This window comes from Amblyomma maculatum, chromosome 5, assembly GCF_055883805.1.
Source record: "Amblyomma maculatum isolate TAMU_Amacu chromosome 5, ASM5588380v1, whole genome shotgun sequence".
Classification (NCBI taxonomy): domain Eukaryota; kingdom Metazoa; phylum Arthropoda; class Arachnida; order Ixodida; family Ixodidae; genus Amblyomma; species Amblyomma maculatum.
In genome coordinates this window covers 127,082,289-127,103,298 of record NC_139348.1, presented here as the reverse complement: position 1 = coordinate 127,103,298, position 21,010 = coordinate 127,082,289, and the positions used below count along the sequence as shown (strand labels likewise).

Sequence of the window (21,010 nt, the reverse complement as noted above, 5' to 3'; positions counted from 1 at the left end):
ATATGAAAATTGTTCCCGGTACCACTGGCTAAGGGTAGCTGGATTCTGAAAAGTCTTTGTTTGTAAGCGCCTCCAGATGCTTTCTTTGACCTTATTTAGTGTCCTATCTGCCGGTGGGTATTCTACCCTGTTTAACCAATAATCCTCAGAAATCTCTTTATAGCCTAATAACTCTGTACTCCGCGTAAGGAATGACACAGAGACAAGGACAGCGTCACCTCGTTTTCCATGGCACGAAAATTAAGAAATTCCAAGGATGATTACGCTACATCCTAATGTGAAATTTATGCACAACTATTTAAGAGTTTCTGGTACTAAGGGACGCAAAATATTTTAGAGATGCTTGTATTTATGTGTAGTAACGAAGCACCCTTTCTTTTCTCATGAGCGAAAGAGAATTCACCAGAAGAAGAGACAGAAAAACCGCGAGGGAGCGGCGCTGAGCTCATTGCTCTTTTCCCTCTTCAAAGAAATCCTCGCTCGGCTACGACTTAACCGCCAAAGCGCGATTCCGTTCTCTCAACGGTAGGGTCCTGTGAGCAGCGTCACCTGGCGACAAATAGAGGAAATAGTCAAAACGAAGAAGAGCGTACTTAAAGCCCGCCACTCCTGTTTCTGTAGCGCAATGAATTAACACTACTTATCTCAGCACAGAAACATATGCTAGAATCCTTTGAGTACAATTATGTGATGAATTTTGTTTACAATTCACACAATTCAAATAAATTACAAACACCTTATCTGGATATGTGTTCCCCTTTAGGTTGCATTATGTAATGTTCTTTTTTATTTTAATCGCCACAAAAATGAGCTGTCAACAGAGCCAGGAGGGGACGGTACTACAACGTTTACACTATGCAATTACCTTCAGTGAGCGAATGTTCCTGTTAGGTTGCGTTCAAAAAATTATCTGCAACAATTGCCGTTTAACTCCCTGAGACACAACCAGTGAGGAGAAAGAAGTCGCGGGACCCTACTGTTGAGAGAACGGAATTACGCACCGCCGAAGGGGCGAATAAAATATGCGCTTTCAAAACAGCCTTGACGACTTGGGCGATACGAAGAAGACTGAATATGTGCTGTCGCCTGCTCAAAACCTAACGTAAGATATCCAGCTCTACATGGTTGTGTTCTATTAGATTCGACCAGGGGCATTTTCCGGGTCAGAGCCGCTATTTAATTCTTCCGGACGTGGTTTTCCGCGATGCGCTTTTCAAGTGCAGTGAATGCGTACAACAGCTGTCCCTAATCAGTCAGCCTGGGTCCTTGTGGGGAGCTGGTGTAGCGCGGTCGTTAGGCCGCACGTCGTCACGTTAAGATGGCATGCTCCGCTGTCCAGCGGCGTGCTGTCGCCTTAAACAGAGGGGGGTCTTCTTCGTAGACCAGCGCCACCTCGGGGTCCAAAGTGTTGTCCATGTCCGGGGCCCGTAAGAGGGAGCTGATAGAGAGCATTACGTCCGATATGGACACGGCCGGGGACCAGTGTGTCTTGAGGATGTCCAGGCAGACGGGCGCGCCGCCAACCAGGTTAGGGTGGTAAATTTTGGTGAGTAGCCTCACCTGCGAAGTAAAAGGACAGCAGCATGCAGTGATGTCTTTTGACGGTGTTCGCAGTCCTTATACCACAAGTCGTTTCGTAATTGTAGCAGCGTTAATTGGGCGAGAGGGTGAACAAGTCGAAAGGTAGAGGTGCCAGAAGACAACACGGCACACATAACAGCTCTTCCCGTTAGATTGTCGTCGGCCGCGCTGATTGCTGTCATTATTAAAAGACGCGACGGTCACGTTCCTTCATGGATGTCTCCCAAGACGAACTTGAATAAGCTCACTTGAGAATAATTTTCTACCCGTTGATGGGGTTACGGCACTGGCCATGGTGCCGTTATTTTTCATTACCAGTTTTTTCTTGAGCGAGGATGCCCGTTATACTCAGTGATTTTAACTTAGATTATAAACAGATGGCCCTGGGGATAAGCTGACTGTTTTACTTATTCATTACAGAAAAAGGAGTTTTAATTGTACCTGTGGAGTTAAATACCTCGCTGCGACACCAGCTTTCATATATGTGTTTGAGAAGGGCTTAACATCGGTTAACTTAACGTGATGTTTTTTTAACATGCACTGGCATCGCACAGCACACCGATGGCTTTTGTCCTTTGTCTTTAACCTCGGCCGCCGTACAAACCAGTTCTCCGCCTGAATAGCCGACCACTCTACAGATGGATAGCACTCCAATCTGCAGTAACGGTATTGTCAAATTCTTCTGTGCCATCATGTAGCCTGCTGGCAAAGTTTTTTTAACAAAAAGGTATTCATCAGACTAAATTATGATCTCGAGAATTCTGATGCCCGTGGCTTATACGCTATAGCCAAATACGAAAAAAAAATTTCGTAACCGTTCAGCGAAGTAATACACACGCCGCGCACTATGGCTCATTGTTATCACCTGTTCCCTCTTTAAGTTGTAGCCTGGTACCCCCGCTTACCTACGCGGTAACCGATGTGCAGAGTGAAATCTGTTTGATCCCAGTACCTTGCAGAAGGAACGCTTCATTTATTGAGTCCCGACATTTACAAGACGGCCACACATCTCGCTCTGGAGAGAAGTGAAAAAATGTTGAGGCCGCTTAATTAAGTATGGACACGCAATTTTCGATTGCGCGTTGTTTTTGTAACGATGCACAAAACACTATGCACTGATGATCACCTGCTATTTGGCTACGCTTGCTAAATAATGTATAATCGAATTTCTTTTTCCTAGCGTCTTTACGTTTCACTTTTGAACACCAGAGCGATGGCTATGACGTTAAAGTCACGCCGAGGTCAAGTGTGGTGTTACATATTTTGGGATATACTCCTTCGCATAAAGGAAAGGTTGAAGCGTGCATAACTCGTTTGGCTTTAGTGTTAGTAGCGTGTAAGTCTCGGTCTCTCCTACCTGAGGCGGTTTGAAGGGGTAGTCGTGGGGGAATCGAATCCTGAGCTTGAAGGCTCCTCCCTCGTACGGCGTGTCTTCTGGCCCCAGCATGGTGGCAGTCCAGATAAACGGGTTGTTGGCGCAAATGGGCCCAGCTGACCAGTTGGCAAGAGGCCGGAAACTCAGCTCCTCAAGGTCACGGGCGATGCGTGCCAGGGCCACGGGCGAACCGTACTCCAGGGGGGCCCCTGCTTGGTCGCCGATGAATTGGCCGACATGAAGAGACGCACCCCCCAACCCGGCGTCCATTTCTCGGCGGAACTTCACTTCGCCCACCCTGACGCCTTTCCTGGATCACGTGAACGCGTTCTGTTCAACCCGCAGTCTTTCTTCTCTTCGTCGGCGCGGCGACGGGACAGTTCGCTCGCTGTTCACAGATTCATCTGTGCCTCTTAAGGAATTCGCTGCTAGATGCACCGATTCCGCTCCCTTCTCTTCCGTTTCTTATCTGATCGAAATTGATCTGTTCGCTTTTTTATCAGTAGATATTTCTTGTCCATTCTTTTATGTGTTTTCCTTTACATCCTGCAGTCTACTCTTTTTGCCGCCTGCATGTGAGACCAATCCCTTTCATGGGTACGTACAGTTCTTTAAGTGTCCGAGAATAACAACAACCGGTCTCTGATAGCGGCTTGTCTATCTGCTTTAAACAGAAGCTTTATCTGTGAAGCATCTCAGGATCTGTTGCGAACTTAACACTCCCAGAGCGGAATTCGATTTAGCCTTAAGCAAAAAGACTAGAAAAAACTATCTTTTTAAAGACGAATCGCACACCACATTATCAGCGGAAAAGCGTATCGCAGTATTAAAAATTCTCAGATATAATGCCCGAAAGATAAAAGCTACAACAAGTGACACGTTACCACATGCCTAAAGGTAAATGCGAACGAAATCTGGTAGTTTTTATTTTGCTTTCTTAGTTACCACTGTTTTCTCATTCGGTTAAACAACTACCGCCGTCATCTAGTGACTTCTTTGATGCAGCCGCACGGAATAGTCAGTGTTTGAAAGGCTTATTCCCGGCAGGTCAGGGGATCAGACCTCTTCTCTTCAAATGGGAGACTATGGAACTACGGCAGGCTGGCGAAATAAACCCTGATACTTTCATTATGGCTGCGCTTTCTCTTCACAGGGAGTAGGACAGCTACTGTGCATTTGCTGTCCTCATAGCCAGTTTAATTTAATTTAACCCCATAGCTTAAGATTTCTGGTGTGCGCAGCCTGGGCGTTGCGACCTCGACGCCACTGTCCGTAGCGGGCCCTCCCATTTTCGGGTCCCGTGGGCTACACATTAGGCGGATTAAACTGAAAATTGTATGGAAAGCATGCAAGAATGCAAGAAACATTAATTGTTTCGCCCGTACTACGTGTACTCTTATCCCAGCTGAGTTGATATCTGCTGGAACGGATAGCTGGCGAGCAAGAGCGCAGCTCACCACTACAGGTGGCCAGTGGCCGGAGGCCGGAAGCTACGGACAAGATTACCTCGCTTGCACCTCGTACCCAGAGGAGCGACTTCAGCCTACCTGTTAGCCATATCTTGTTATTGTGTGCCTCTGCTAGAGCAGGGCACATAGTGTTCGTGAGCTTCCGCTTGAAATGTAGAGTGCGCACGTTTCGGTCCAACGTTAGAGCCAACCGCCAGTGATTCGAGCAACAGCGCATGCGCCGAAAGCACGGCCTCCTCTCCTGTAAACGTACATATGTGTACTAGATTACTGAGAAGCGTGTCGTCTCCGAGGAAGGAGTGGGTCGTTTTAGCGATGATATTTCCTAGAAGGCGCTGCATGTCAGAGGAGAGAATCACTGGAAATTTTTCAGAGTACCGCATTCGTTTTCCCCGCGCCGCCGGCTCGCCTACTGGCTGATGCGCGTCACGTGACTTCGCATCGCCATATCCCTTCCAAGCGCGTGCGCGGAATACGAGTCTTGCGCGAGAGTTCCACTTTTTCCGATTGTTTCTCGCAGTGTACACGCGAGAAATTCTACTCTGCCTCTAGGGCGACACCAGACCGGAGTCTGGAAATTGTTTTTCTCCGTGCCTGAACGAAAAGAGTGATCTGCTTCCGTGGTCAGGGTATCTTCGCAGAACCGATTGGGAAAAAATCATACCATCAAGGAACACCTTGTGCGACATACGTTGGTTCATTGGTTTGAAATTTTGTTCGTTTCGCCGCGAAAGAAGCGCATGAAATATTAAACATGAGCATGGTTCGCCTAATGGCAACTTGTGTTTGCTTTCCAACGCCGTGTGCCGCATGCACGCAGAAATATGCAGCGCTACCCTCACATTGAGTTAAACATCCAGCCAGTCGGCATACGATACATCTAAATTCAGTTCTGCGAAATCAGACATATTCTGCGCGTATATGCATGCATACGGGCGCGTGTTCATGTGCGAATCGACGACCGGCCACAGCTCTTCCTTTCTTATTTTTATTGTTAATGCATATGTACATAAACCTCTATGCACAAACTTATTAGTTATTTATTTCTAGTTGTACGTTAAAAAACCCAGGTGTTGGGAATTTTTGTATAAGCCGCTTCGGGATGTTAAACCCCATAGACTAAACCAACCAACCATAGTTGTTGTGTGTTCGCAGCTGGAAACATTTGGCAAATGTGTGTCAACCAGAGATGGCATCAATATGCGATGTCATTTTAATTTTTGACGGCAGTTAATGAGTGACGTTCTAGCAATATGGCGGCACGAGGCGCATGGCGCTGAAACAACATAATGAGATACTATTACACAATGAAAAGTATAATATTCACAACCGCGCGGTGATAGCGATGATATAGTTGACCATGCTTTGTTTTTGTTTTTTCAGGGTGAAAATGGGCGTGACAAGCGCGCTAGTTGTTCTTCACTTAATGTCAACAAAGCAAAGCGCTAAAACCACAAAGTACGAGGAGGGGACAGGACAATAGAGCTATTGTCCTGTCCCCTCCTCGTCCTTTGCGATTTTTAGCGCTTTGCTTTGTTGATTAACCAACACGCCCAAGCATTTTCCCTTCACTTAATGATGGCGCCGCAAAAGAATTAAGTTCACTCAAAAAAAATATACTTCAACAAAGCCTGCTTGGCGTTCTTGGCGCAGCAACGGCGATACTAAATTGTATGTTAGTTTGTCCACGCTGTCTCGGCGAACCTGCTGCTTCACTTTGTGTTGCTTATACGAAGCGATTCATTGTGTCAGAGCGCAATAAACTCTGCACTTCGCCCTGCGTGCGTTTACCGCGTCTGGCACAGCGGCGCCAGCGGACGGCGTTCTCAACGACTTAACAATATACGCACACGTTCCTGAGATGTTCGCAGACATGCATTTTACACTTGGTCACTTTATAATGTTGTGACGCCACTGCACTGCACGTAGAACACGAGTTGATCAAAATTCAAACTGGCCGGCGGTTTACAAGAGCAGGCACCCTGAAGTTATTTCGCCGTTTCACCCACGCACTTCATCTTTTCCCATCGATTGCGTACAGAAGTGATTACGTTAGTGACCACATAATCACTGGTGGTACTGTTCTGAATAAGCATACCAAAATGTTTAAGTTTTGCTAGCTTCAACACATGTTAGAAGTTTATGAATGCGGTCACTCGCCGTTCAGACGGCGGCTGGGTCCGGTGGTCTGGAAGGAAAATGGCGCCCGCGGGCACCTTTGCGGTACTCTGAAAATTTTCTAGTGATTCTAGAGGAGTGCTATGAGCGTGGAGGAGACAGCTTGGTAAGCCGTCTGCGCAGTGGCGCCGCGACGGGACGGGGGAAGGGGGGGAGGAGGGGAAAGGAATTAGTATTGTGTAAAGACGCGAAAAGGCGCGCATTGGTGCTGCTGAGACACTGACTGGCAAGTGCGTTTCTCTCGTAGAACGAATTATTTTGATGTGAGGAGTGCTTGAAAACACATGCCTGCCAGAGACTCCACGCCATTTTAACGTTGCTCCTGGCCTGTGTACGTGCGTGTATCCTGGAAGCGCACCATTAACCCGATGCCGCATCGCCTCTTTGCTGCCTTTGTGGCATTCCTGCAACAACTGAATATTACATCACCTATTGTAGAGACGCAATTCAATTCGGAGATGTCTTGCAATGGATCTCCGAAAAAGGAATCAACTCGACATTTTGTTCGGTACTTTACCGCAATGCAATATTTTGATGTCTTTTTTTATACAATTTTTTCTTGAACCCACATCCTACGGAAAACATGAATGATGGATCAGCACAGCGAACTAGTTGTTTCGACAAAATCTCATTGCTCTCAAATAATTGTTGAACTGAGGGATGTGAATGAACAGACAGAATTCGAACCACAGGGGCACTCTCTCTTGGTGAAGGGCTATGTCTTACTTCCCGTCTAATGCTCTATTACTACTTATTTTGATACGTCTTCCATGGGGTTAATAAAAGCTTTGTAAATAGTTCATATGAAAATAACGTATTTTTATTTTAATAGATATCATTTTAGAAAGAGGACCCTTCGGGAGCTATACGTTGCGCGCCCGCCTGCCATTCTAACGGCGTGGGTTCGAACACCAGTTGTGAAAAGTTTATTTTATTTAATTCTATTTTCTCCAACACCCCTATTATAAACACATATCCGCACATTTTCGCTTCATTTTGATTCTCCCCCAATTTCTTAGCTCCATCTGAACTTGGGGTGTTTAAAATTACCTCGCGAGGCCAAGTGGTTGTGATGTCATGGTCATGACTCTTTAGACCAAGATTTTTCCCGACCGCTGTATATGGTGGCGGCGATTTTTCAGCCGAATGAGCTGCATACGCTATCGCATGTCAAGGTCTCACATAAGATGTGATGCGGCAACAAATTTTACTGTGCCTTGTGGGACGCCACTAAGCAGCACCTAAATAGTTTATCGTATAACATTAGTGTGCGTTACAGAGTGCGTGTAGAAACGTTTCTGAAGTACTTCGGATTCCGTCCTGCAATGTCCTGTAAATAAATAGTAAATAAAATATTCTGGCCTCATATCCCTGCGGTACTCCTCCTCGTGGTTCTAAACCACGCCTAGAGTATCTGAACCATGCTTGTCAATATACTTGTTACCTACATGCAGCTTACAAGAAGGCTTTATCTTCATCATAAGCCAGACTATACCCACTACAGGGAGAAGGCCCCTACCATATTTCTCCAATTAACCCGGTTCTGTGCCAGCTGCATTCATTTGACCCCTGCAAACTTCTTAACCTCACCCGCCCACCTAACTTTCTGCCGCCTACTACCGCCCTTTCATTCCCTTGGGATCTAATTTGTTACCCTTAGCGACCATGGCTTATCCTCTCTTCACACTTCATGCCCTGTCCATACCCATTTCTTCCTTCTTGATTTCCACGAGAATATCACTAACTCGAGTTATTTATCTTAGAAACTCTGCTTCGATTCCTATCTTTTAACGGTACACCTAACATTTTCAGTTCCATGGCTTTCTGGGTTGCCCTCAGCTTAAGCGAAACCCTTGTCGTTGATTTTCTACTTTTCCGTCCCATAGGGGAGGGCGAAGTTTGTCTTAATGTTGTCGATCTACCAAAACTGACGTGTCTCATATGCCTCGTTCTGTCAGCTCAAATTCGACTGTCCAGCAGTCAAACAATACTATTCGCACATGAACTTCATCTGAATTAAGTCCCCCCCCCCCGAATGAAGTCCCCTTGCGGCAAAATGAGTGGTCGGGTTTGCTCTGGAAAGGCCCGATTTTTTTAGTGTTTCGATTATCCTAGTTTACGTCGGCAGCCCACGTCATTTAATATCTGTTTATTCACGGCAAAGTATTGTACAAAACCTTCTCTAATAATGAATACGAAAGAGATAAGCACAAATTACTTTAGCGGCTTATAAGCGTGTATGACAATGAATCGGCGGCCTTTTTTGGGAGAGCCGACACCGTTCTTCTTGATATCTTCGAGTGTCAGCTGAGTGAACTTCTGGAGCTCCTGTTTTTCATCATCTTGGAGATGGTCGTTGATTGGGTTCATAAGAGTGTAAAATTCTGCAAATAGAGGAAAGGGGATTGAATAGTGATCACTTTGTTTCGGTTCAGCATGTTTCCAAAACGAGTGCCTAATAAACCTTTATTTAAGGATCTCCGAATATTCAGCGGTTGTTTCGTTTAGCTTTGCGAAAACCGGCCATATATTCAGAAGCGATGTTTAGCGCTCGTTTTGGCTAAGTTTTACTTTTTCACCTCTTTCTACGTTAAGCTAACTGTTGCTTTGTTTAACTTCGATCTCTCTATGAGGACTATGAAGGATATGAAGTCTATGAAGACATAGAAAAAATACCCCCCCCCCCTTACTGGACACTAACCAGAGAAAAAGCAGTCACCGTCCAAAAAATCCTAACAGTCACGTCCATGGCACCTTAATTCACAGTATCTCGCCCACCACCTTCAAATATGAATGCACATTCTGCAATGTGCCAAACACCCTACATGGTGTGGGATGCAGGGAACCCAATGCTGCCACAACCACCAGTGGTGGAAGGAATTGTCCAGGCAACGCGGTTAATAAATACCCAATCTTCAATGAAATATTTAACCAGTATCTCCATAAAACGGTTTTACGATCCTATTTAAATAGTATTTTTTGGACGGCGGAAAAGGAAAAAATTTTACCACATGGTGTCATGGAGACAGCTGGAGGCTATTGAACATGTGTTTATTCAGTGTTGAGATGAGGTCTTCTTTTGGGGATGTCCTAAAGCGGACTTTGCACAAATATTTCATTTGAAGCCAGCATGGAATTCGGCCTCTGTCTGTAGAGACCGATGACGGAGTTCCGTTTGACGTGATAGTGCTAATCCTGTTTGCATAGAATATGGAACGCCGAATGGCTGTTTGCCACGCTGATCTTCGTGTCAGGAAAAAATTTTACCACATGGTGTCATGGAGACAGCTGGAGGCTATTGAACATGTGTTTATTCAGTGTTGAGATGAGGTCTTCTTTTGGGGATGTCCTAAAGCGGACTTTGCACAAATATTTCATTTGAAGCCAGCATGGAATTCGGCCTCTGTCTGTAGAGACCGATGACGGAGTTCCGTTTGACGTGATAGTGCTAATCCTGTTTGCATAGAATATGGAACGCCGAATGGCTGTTTGCCACGCTGATCTTCGTGTCAGAGCTCTCCTATGAGACTTTTAGTTTAGCGCTACCGCTTACTGCCACCGCCTACCGCTACCATGCGAGCATCAGTGCGCATGCGCAGATCATTCTGGTGACGACAGATGGCGCCACTTCCCGTCAAATGCTGGCGGGCTCGACACTCAGGTACCAATCAGCGCATGCTATGCTGGCGGCGCGTAGACTAAAGGTCTCTTTTATGACGCGTTTGCGTTTAAGGCCCCGTTTAAGAAAAATCCAGCGTTGGCGTTGTGAATGAAACATTACGAACATGGCGGTGGCAGCCTGGCAGGTGGTAGCCGGCAACTAAAATGGCGGGCTGAGTGTACGTGGGGTTGCCTGACAGTACGTTTGGCAGGAGCTGTGAACTCGGGCGTCTCCTTTCACATAGGAGGGTGTTATCAGAATTAGCCTTCAGCTACCCTTGCATTCACGTTACCCTTAGCTAGGTCATGAACACATATTCATACGGCTTTGTTAAACCAGGGCTTTAAATGTGGGCTGGTAGCCTATGCTATTGCATCATACTCTTATAGCGGAGCTTAGCTGTCCACCATAACTTTCTATAATTAGACGGTACTGTTCGCTGTTCGTGGATGCGCCGTCCTTGCTTATGTCCATTTCCTTATATTTCATTTGGCATCTCGTTTGTTCCTGGGCCTATTCTGGTCAAAACCCGCAGTGCATGCTTTCTAAGAGTTAGTTTTACCTATCTGTTCACCGCATTGGCTTTGAAACAATGTCCACCGAACATCGCATGTGTTCTAAGAAAAGGAAATTCTGTTCAAAAGTACAAGCACTCACCCACACTGACGTCCTTCTTGAAACTGATGGGCTTAGTGCAGTGTAAAATTTCGCAAGCCAGTGGGACCAAGTTCGTTGCACTGACCAACTGTGCGGCGTAAGTTCGTAGGGACATCATGTCGTCAATCAGGGTTGTCTCCGGGATGACGTCATCCAAAAGCTGTTGCGCACAAGAGAAAAGTACAGAACTCTTCTGAGTATCTCAAACCATTTCTTTCACGACAAAAAAAAAGATGAGTAGTTGCCTCGACGAATCATAATTATCAGATTTCTCTGAGAACTCCTCAGCTGCTGATGAACCTCCGTGTTAATGTCACGGGATATATTTGTATGCCTCCTACAGTGTACTCACTGCGGAGCCCCGCGGACCGGACAACACGGCGCAACTTTCTGCTCGAATAGAATTCAGCACCTTCGAAAGCCCCAAGATCGTCTAGGTCACGACTAATAGCCCAATAGCTTTCCATACACGCCCTAAAGCACTAGGAGAGGGGAAAAATCCTATTTCTGTATTACGCCTTCGCTCCGTGAAGAAAATGAAGTTGTCATTTTTATGACTGAACTGTTCTTCCTCTGTGGTTAACTCCACTAAATTAACCCTCCTTTCGGACGTTTCTGTTGCAGCAGTCTTCATATTCAAGTGTTGGCTTCCGCCTTTAACCGACGCTGCCGCGTTTTTGATGGTTGCCTAACAGCTGGTTCTGGAAGTGAACTGACCCTTCGTAAAGACCACTTCTTCTGCAGTGGAAGTTGGAAGTTGTTTTATACGTTTATTTTGCTCTTTATTTGAAATGGGCTGAAAGGACACCTCTACAGCTCCCTGAATTGAACTCGATTATAAAAGTACAAGCATTTGACCTATTTCTCTGTGGATGATGGTAAACCGCATTAAAATATTTACGGACGAAACTAAAACAAATGTACCACACGAAACGCAAACCAGCACTCAGTGTTCTACAGTGTTTTAGGTTTGGTCCGTAAAAATGTTTAATGCAGTTTATCAATAATGAAGCAAGGGTGAAATCAAACACATTCGTCACTGACAGGAAAGAATGCTTTTTTTCTTTTCAAGCATAAGATATTCGCAAATGATGTCAGTATGTGAGCATGCAAACATTAGTGTCGCATTATTCGTCGATACATACATGGGAGTACTTGCTCCACCGAGGCGAGTTCCTCGCGGCCATAAGGACTTCATGGGCATTCAACTTATCCGAAAACAGGAGGAAGCACTCTCCTCCTGGTGCGATCAGTGACTCGATGTTTCTCATCGCATGGCGCTGGTCGGCAACCCACTGGAGCATCAGAAAAGAGAAGACCCTCTGGAAGCGACCCTGCTCCCGCACGAATCTCGCCACGTCATCGTCCGACATCAGGTCCAGGGCCTGGTAGTCGATCCGCGGGTCCGCGCGGTTTTCACGTGCGAACTGAAGCTGGAGTTCAGATTTGTCGGCACCTACCAGCCTCTTGCACCACGCCGGCAGGTTCGGCACCAGGTACTTCAAAGTAAAACTTCAAAAAGAGGGGGAGGGTTAAGTGATGTAGTATTTGATCATTTCCTCAAAGCTAATTAAATAGTCAAGTTAACTTCTAGTAATGAGGGGAGCCAGATTCGCCGGATTAATTACGAACGCACGAGGCTCCACAACCAAAACTGCTGGCATTGTCCAGAACATTGTGTGTTTTGCATTCGGCCTGCAGTAACCGGGCGCCATAGTCAGAAGCCAGTGTATAGTGTGTTAAAGTTGCCAAACTGGCGCAGAGGCTCTGCATCCTTTACTGGGTGACTGGGACAAACCCAAATTAGGCTGTATATGAAAGACACCACCTTTTGATCATAAAGACACCACTCTGAAGGAAAACGGAGCTTTCCTAAGATAGCAAAGATTGAAAAACAAAATGCAGGCGCCGCCATGTCAAGTCGAAACTGTAAATAAAAGGCTGCGCTACATATACATCCCCTACAAAATGGTTCAACACGTTCCTTTCTGCGCTGCTTTCCGCACGCTTCACACTACTCAAGCCGAGCCGACACAAGATGTAACTTGAGCAGGCTTGCTCACATGACTGTAGAGTATCAGCCCTTATTACACAAGGCCTTGTTAAGTGCCTTGATGTGGGGAGTGTTGTTGAATTCAAGTTTACTACCATACCTTCAAAGTAGTGGCTCGTTTCTAATGTCTAGTGGGAACATTTTAAGTGTCCATTTTCTCGCCGATAAATGGGTGTTTCCTGCCTTCTAAACGTCAGCACATCCAGAAAGAGCCGCTGATTTCAATTTTTAGTGAGAACAGTTACATTGTTAAGATTGTCCTCGCTGCACCTTTAATACTGCAATGCCTGCCATACCGCGTTCGATGCCAACTGGACAGAGGCAAGTCAGTTTTTGAGTTACCTCACAAGACGAATGCGCATTTTCTCGTGGTAGTGCACAAACCAAATTTGTTCGGCTAGTTCGGTTAAAACAGAGGCACCACCAATAAGCGGGGTGGGGGCGGAAAGGAGAAATGAGGAGGGAGACATTATCTTTAGTCAAATAAAGTCAATAGAAGTGTTTTACACTATTACACCGTGCAGAAGTTTTCGTGTTTCAGCTCCCACATTGGGAGTAGGACGACTTACTAAGAATTAACCCTTCCGACAAAATAGAACGGGCACGTAATCAACACATGACGAAATTCGTTTGAATTTTGCTGCACAGTAATTACTATACGTACCAGAATTTCAGATCAGAGTTCTTTCGTTTTCTGGAGTTGAAAAGTGGCACTATATTTCGCTCACTTCATACGGCAACAATCCATGCTTTACAGAAATCTAACACTGTTTTTCGGTTTGTGTGTTTTTATGATTTATATTCATTCAATGCAGACGAAAGCGACATTAAAACATTAATCCTACTTTACAGCTGGAACACAACAGCGCGTGTAAATCGAACATTTGTCATGAGACTTCAATCTGAAAGTACTAATTAATGGCGCTAGCAAAATGCCTATAGCTTAATCAACTATTCAGGTTCAATACAGCAGTGTGGCTTGGTTGGTTTCCGGGGTTTATTGTCTCGAAGCGACTCAGGCTATGTGGAATGCCATTGTGGACGGCTCCGGAAATTTCGACCTCCTGTGGTTCTTAACGTGCACCAACATCGCACAGCACACGAGCGCCTTGGTCGTCGGCAACACTGAAAAGCGGCCACCGCGGCCGGAATCGAACCAGCGTCCCAGTGAGCAGCCATCGACCGCTTTGACGGTTAAGCTATATATGGCAAGGCTGTAGCAGACTAGTTGTCTTCAAAGCTATGAAACCACTTAAGACTTATTAAAACCGTATAAACACCTAATTTTAGGTTGCGTGTTTGGTACTTTGCAATACGCATATGTAGTATTTGCCTACGATTGCTAAATAATTTATCATCAATTTTTTTTTTCTCATTTCTTACGGTATCGTTTTCAACTGCTGAGTGATGGCTATGACGCCACAGTTTCATATAAATGATGCCCAGAGATTAAAAATTATTATATTATCGCTATTTCGTCGTTTAATTTGTTTCACTTCAATGCTAAATACAGCTTTTCTCCAGAGAATAATAACGAAGAGTGGAAAAATAGCTTTGAGATCACGTTCCTGTACCCAGGCAAAGACAAGTATACTTGTTGAAACGTTGGCTCGGATTGTGAACTGCGGCTCCCCCTCGAACCTTGTTCAGTGCTGTTTCATACTATGCAGCCATCTTCTTTCTCTGGCTCTACCCTATTATATCTGATGTTATTGATGACGTCGGTGACCAATAAGAACCTTACAAGTCAGCTGTTTCTTGGACGTTAAAACCGCAACCAATACAGGACAAATATTTTCAATTAAAAACTTTTTACATGCCGTAGGCGGACACCATGTGGTGATCCGTGTACAGTCACGCCTCACGTATCGTTAACAAGAACACAAAGGCGGGAAAAATTCGGTGTTTAAACTCCTTTAAGAAATGCCACAACATTACAGTTTTCAACTTCATTTATTTTGTACGCGCCAGTTTCGTTGGTGCAGTTGCCAGCACATGACTCGACATGCATCTGTGGTGAATGCCAGAACCGTAATTTTTGGGGTGGGCAAAGGCGTCCTTATTTAATTTGAATGTGTGATTAGAGCTCTCCAATTGGTATTTCGTGGTCACGTAACCTCTACTGCGTCATCACTGTTGAGCCCAGACACGGAATTTTGTCTCTGGTAGCGGGATTTTGTGTCACAGGAACTCTAATGATATCACATAAATCTTCATCGCGTAATGAAATGCATCTAGAGCTATTCATCGCGGCAAAATGTGTACCCTGCCGTAGACATCACCATGCACGTCTGCTTTCCTTTATATATTTTACTTTATATTTTACACGTGTTACCAAAGTGTCACATTATTTACGGAGTCAGTAGAACCTCTTCCAATGAGTTCATAATTATCATTTGTCACCAGTAACAATGAATGACCCCTCAACTACAGACGTTTGCGATGTACCTTTTTTTGTGTATACGTAAATATAGTGGTTGTGAAGTACGCCGCGGATTGAAGACTTTGGCCAAAGCAGAGTGAAGCCGCCTCTCCGAGCTCGCTGCACCAGGCCCGGTCCATCCACAAAATCTTGTAGCCGCGTACGGTCGTCAGGAGCTTTACGTAACACTGATTCCGCGCCGGTCATTAAAGACAAAGAGACACTGGGGACAAACTCGACTCAATCTGCATCTATAGATTGGCCTCTTCTAGCGACAAAGATGGGAACGGAGCTCTTGCAAGCTAATGAAGAGAAAAGGTATAATCTAACACTTCTACCCCCGCCGCAGGCTGTCTAAATGCGGAGAGTCAAAAATTATTTTTTTGCACGCCGACTTCCGAAAGTAAGCAATGTAGCTACGTATTTTCAAACAGTTATCACGGAGCACTGTTCTATCTTGGCTTCATGAGTTTCAATCGGTTTGCGTCAAAACTATCAGATTCAGTTTTCTCGGTCATAAATGCGTCTTTTGCCACGGGACAGACAATAACATGGCCCGAGAGAGCCATAAGGCAATAGTTTTCCCTTATGACTGAAAGTGGATGGCGTAGTCCTTAGCTATAGTGTCGATCGCTAAAGTGTAGTAACGCGCCGTACCTGCCAGACCCGCAGCCGATGTCGAGGAACTGGCACCTTTCCTTCTCTTCTTGCTCATTCGCTGTCTTTCCCCTGCAGATGTCTCTGTCGTCGAGGAAGGCTGCCTGGAAAGCCTCCACTATTGCTCCGACGATGGGCATTACAGGCTCGATGGATGCGTCGTACATCTCGACGCACTTGCGTAACGCGAAAATATCCGGCGCACCAGCCCCGTCAGCACTGCCCCCAGCGTGCGCAGCCATGTCTGAAGTGAGAAAATAGATAAAAGAAAAAAATAGCTTGAAATTTTAAATGGTAACTCTACGAAATAGACTAGGCCACCACATGTAGGGCTCCTCTCCAGCGTAAGTGTGAGCGACATGACGACCGAAAATTAACAGGGAAAAGGGCCACGCAAGGAATGTATACTGCAAAAAATTCCGCCTTTTACTCCGGGTGTGGCGCCCTCCAGGCAGTAACCGGAAAATTATCTGTCGAATGGCACGAAGATGCACGAAATGCCAGATCATCGCTGTGGTATTTTGCTCTCATTTCGTGACCGAGCGACAGAATAATATATATATATATATATATATATATATATATATATATATATATATATATATATATATATATATATATATATATATATATATATATATATATATATATATATATATATATATATATATATATATATATATATATATATATATATATATATATATATATATATATATATATATATATACGACTATAGCTGTCGCAAACCTGGGCAAGTTGTTTGCGCCTGAAAACCTTACACGAATTCATCTAGTATAATGAACTGCTTTATTCGGCCGGTAACATTCATCTTCTTGTGAAGGGTCCCCATAAGCGTTTGGCCGAGGATGATTGAGCCTACATCAGCTGAGTGGTATGCACACTGCAGATATCAGGCCTATAGTTCGGTTCCACCACCTGAGTTGCTTCCTTAAGGAGCGTTGAGCATAAAGAAGCCCTTTTTTGATGGATTACCACGTTCTAATCACAAATGAAGATATTATAACTAATGAAACAAGATTCCATGACCTGCACAAGACCAGAAAATTAAACGTATATTGCAGCCACCGGCTAGCTTAACAAACAAAATGTGGTGACGTCAACAGCGCTGCTTTGACGCTGACGCGCGATTGTAAGACAACGCAACTTTCATTTGAAAACGGTCATCGCCGAGACGTTTCAGAGCGTTTTGACGTTGAAGATCTGTATCGAGTGCCGTAAAGAATACCACTAAAATTTTCTCATTAATAAATCGTACGGCTGCGCAAACATCAGTGCACATTGTCAGACAGAGGCGTACAGTTGGACCTTGCAAATAAGAAAACAACAAATTTCGTGTACTTAATTGTGCTCATGTCTCGTTCAAAGCGTCCGCCTAAGTTTCACCTGCGTCAGTTCAGATGCTTACCGTCGGAACTATTAGAGGAGGCTCCTACCAGCAAAGCTGCAGCCCGAGAACTGCGAGACGGACACAGGGCCGCCAATCTGGAGCAGAGATCGTTCACGTGTGCAACAGGTGTTCGGGAACTTCAGTGCACATGACACAACGGCTACAGGTGGATCGTATCTTCATCATGTCAACGTGTTCCCATTCGTTCAGACAGAATAAAGATCGACAAACAGCGCGGAAAATGCGTTCATAAAAGAAAAACGCATCTCTGTACAAAACCACCCGATAACTCCCATTTGTCGCCGCATGAAAATTGAATGCATTGCCAGAGGAGGCAAGCGTTGTATTGTGCGTCAGGAAGCCAGGCGAACACGCGGGATTATAGAAATGTGAAGGTGGCCGGAAATGGCTAACAAGAGGCTCAACGAGAGGATATAGAGACGTATTTAGCCTGATGGGCGCAGTTAAACTCATGGTGGAGATGAAGAATCAATTTTACCTGTAAGCTTCATCCATCATGGATAAGCGAGGAGGCCGGAAGTGGGCACATGAAGCTATTCTTTTTTTTTTTTTTACGTTCCTAAAAGTGCACGCCTTATAGTCCAACAACGTTTCCGTTCCATTTTACATGGTATTTGGCTCGCTCACAACATATTTGGCTCGCTCTGTTTTTCTGTTGCTTGCCTTCTCCCTGAGCTTCCGGCCTGCGAAAGGGTTTGGGCCAGGTGCACAAGCTTACTAATGACATGTTAAGCTGGTTCAATGGCAGCGCTAGCAATGGGCAGGAAGAGACGACACACGTGCACCACGGGAGCTTATTTAAACGTTTTATTTCAATTCATAGTTCTTGCGTGCCAGTATTAGCAATCTTCACGAAATTCACGCGACGCTGCGGAGGCGCTGCGAAATGTGAGGTTCGACGCGTGCAGAACGAAATCATCTCCATTTCGAATATTTCAACGACGCATCACCTCGTCGTTGCTAAGGTTTTCCTGTAAAATCTTCAGAGACGATTAGGCACCGCATAAGAGTCGATGCTATGGCGTGAGTGTTCTTCTCACAAGGCACAGTGTATGTCTCACTTCTCGATGGACATCTCCACTTACAATTAACGACATACGGTTGGTATGCTATTACCTCTCTCGGTTCGAATCACTGGCATTAACAGATATTGGAAAGTCGAGGTGCGTAAATCATGTCAAGGTGGCATATGTTATGCATCCATATGGTGCCCTTATATCATTGTTGTGCCCTTGGATAATAGCACATACCCACGAGAGGCATTGGCCACACGCGCAAGCGTCCGAAATAGGTATTATAGTGTCCCGCTTCCTGCTGTGTCGAAAATTGAAGAATAAGAGCGCTGCTTTCAGCAGTATTTCTTGAGCTCCTGCGTGTTTCTATTTGTTTTGTGTTTATGTCGCCTTCATGGCAACCTCGCAGTCCAAAGCAATGGCAGAAGATGACCCGATGTCTTAGCTGCCTTCCATGGGTAGCAGTGTGGGCCCATCAACTCCACGCGGTTCAAACGTCAGGGCCCACTTGGAGTTAGTTTCAATCATCTAATTTCTGCGAGAGGTCCAGCGTCGGTGTCCGACTCCGCGCCGCGAGACACTTTTCACTGAAGCCCCGCCCAGTAGTGAGGCCAGAGCTCGGGTTTCACTTATGTCTGCATCAAGAAACGCCGTAAACGCTAACTCTTTCCCTTTCTCTCTCACGCGTTCTTCATTTGCAAACTCCTATCGCGTTTCTTTCGCTTTGTAAAACTAGTCAGTTTTGAACCTTCGTGCAAAAAAACTGCAATCCTGTGTGTATCCAAGTAAGAGATATCGCACGACTTTGCGTTTTTTTTTTTTTTTCTGGCGTGAGTTTCGCGGACCCCCATTTGAAAAACACTGCTTTAATAGAATACAACAATGGTTCTACCGTCGTCACCATCATCACTACAGGAGATAAGTTCTCGATCGGCAAAATGTTGATGAATTGCTCGAGGTCTGCGAAGCCGTCTAGAGGACTTCTTACAGAGGACATTCTAGTGCCGATTTCCGATGCTCGTAAAGTGCAAGTCGAATATGAAATCTTCTTTTCGCCTGTTCGAATATCAGCCATTTCTACTCAGAGCGACTGACATCCAAGCAAACTTATACTATGAATTCGCCGCGACCTGGCTTGCATTGAACATCCAATTTGTGAAAGCAGTAGTAACAAGTATCTTGCTCTATCTCTGAGCCTGAATAAGCACATAACCTCTATTATCGGCGACTACATCCCACCAAAATGTAATTTGACACAGTACAACCCTACTGAAAAACCAAAAGTTCTACCGGGCAATAACCTCCCAAAATCGCATCAAATCGCGTAGACTCTATTACGGCGGTCATCATTATAAAATATTTCGCATAATTTATGATAATATACAAGAAACTATGAGATATTATGCATTTATATGCGATTTGTATGTAATTTCTTATGCGAACTGAGTGAGCATGTGTGAGAAAATGTGAGGTTATTGTCTTATACAATTTTTTCAGTAGGGGGCTGAAATCACTTTTAGACAGCATCTCAGTGCCCAGCACTGTAGTCGGCTATTTCGATGCGCATAACGATTGCTGGCGGAGCGCAGTTAAGAACTGTCGTGGTGAGCCGGAATATTGCCTCATTTTTTAATAATGTAGGCATTGTCTCAATGGTGAGACTCCGACCTGTTTTGCGTGGAACTGCCTAGAGCAGCTGCCTGGACCGGACATTTGTGCCGAGTCGTCTCACATCGCCCGCAACTTGATGTGTTGGTATCTAAACGGACAGCAGCAACCACATTCCAACGCATGTTGTTGCGACTGAAGGAAGATGGAAAAGAAAATGCATGGGCATGCTACTGGCTCTGTAGCTGAGCCACCTCCGCTGCCTCAGAGAAGAAAGACGCGCGTCGCAACAGCCGTCGTCCACCACCGAAATGGTAGCGGGTGCAATGACGGCCTACAACAGATAAAAATATGGTGGCAGGCTAGCCACCGCCGCAAGCGGCAGTAACCTACCAGTCCCGGCCCCGTAGATCAACCATTCGCTCTCGTCCAACGCATGTGCAGCTTCAGAAGCTTGAGCATCTCCCACGTGCCGAGGCGCGCTACACTCACTAGGTTATTTTCCGAAGCGTTTTAAAAGCGAAGTGCAAGCGCATGATTATTATTTCGGCTCCAAATTCGACAACATCGGTTGGTGTGCTCTATGCGCCGCTACATACTATTCTGCGACGTATGGAATGAAAATACCACAGTGCGAAAGATGTCTCATCCCTCCGGGCTTCTCGGCAGGCACAGCAAGTTGAGAAAATGTAGGTATTGATGGTGTCAGCGTTGTGCTTCGTCTTTCACGCATATGTGTCTATTTTCCTGCTAACACCACTCAAGCTATGGAGCAGTAACTGACTAACATTGAGCGGACTTGTGTGAAAGTATTAAGGGAATGAAATATGGAGGGTTGAGGAATGGTAATACTCGTAAATTAATGCCGTTTATTATGCACGGTGCGTAGGTTCATCCGAATTGG

At 45.3% G+C, this 21,010-nt stretch overlaps 2 protein-coding genes across 2 annotated transcripts; both read right to left on the bottom strand.

The window, feature by feature from the left end:
• Window positions 1-44: 44 nt before the first annotated feature.
• LOC146189492 (ubiquitin-conjugating enzyme E2 D2B-like) lies at window positions 45-3,549 on the bottom strand. Its single transcript, XM_084604299.1, has 2 exons — window positions 2,939-3,549; window positions 45-1,560 (listed from the first exon to the last, which is right to left on the bottom strand). Exons 1-2 carry the CDS (start codon window positions 3,224-3,226, stop codon window positions 1,309-1,311), a joined length of 540 nt encoding a protein of 179 aa, XP_084460425.1. The 5' UTR covers window positions 3,227-3,549; the 3' UTR covers window positions 45-1,308.
• A 5,194-nt stretch (window positions 3,550-8,743) lies between these two features.
• Window positions 8,744-17,525, bottom strand: LOC146189491 (uncharacterized). Its single transcript, XM_084603270.1, has 5 exons — window positions 17,483-17,525; window positions 16,054-16,297; window positions 12,067-12,433; window positions 10,922-11,081; window positions 8,744-8,987 (listed from the first exon to the last, which is right to left on the bottom strand). Exons 2-5 carry the CDS (start codon window positions 16,293-16,295, stop codon window positions 8,818-8,820), a joined length of 939 nt encoding a protein of 312 aa, XP_084459396.1. The 5' UTR covers window positions 16,296-16,297; window positions 17,483-17,525; the 3' UTR covers window positions 8,744-8,817.
• Between the last annotated feature and the right edge of the window lie 3,485 nt (window positions 17,526-21,010).

Coding starts and splice junctions, on each gene's coding strand:
- LOC146189492 (XM_084604299.1), bottom strand. CDS start 3,226: ATGGACGCCGGGTTGGGGGGTGCGTCTCTTCATGTCGGCCAATTCATC. Junction 1,561..2,938: donor ACCCCTTCAAACCGCCTCAG/GTAGGAGAGACC, acceptor TTTACTTCGCAG/GTGAGGCTACTCACCAAAAT.
- LOC146189491 (XM_084603270.1), bottom strand. CDS start 16,295: ATGGCTGCGCACGCTGGGGGCAGTGCTGACGGGGCTGGTGCGCCGGAT. Junction 12,434..16,053: donor ATCGGCTGCGGGTCTGGCAG/GTACGGCGCGTT, acceptor CTCTTTTTGAAG/TTTTACTTTGAAGTACCTGG. Junction 11,082..12,066: donor GGTGGAGCAAGTACTCCCAT/GTATGTATCGAC, acceptor TGTGCGCAACAG/CTTTTGGATGACGTCATCCC.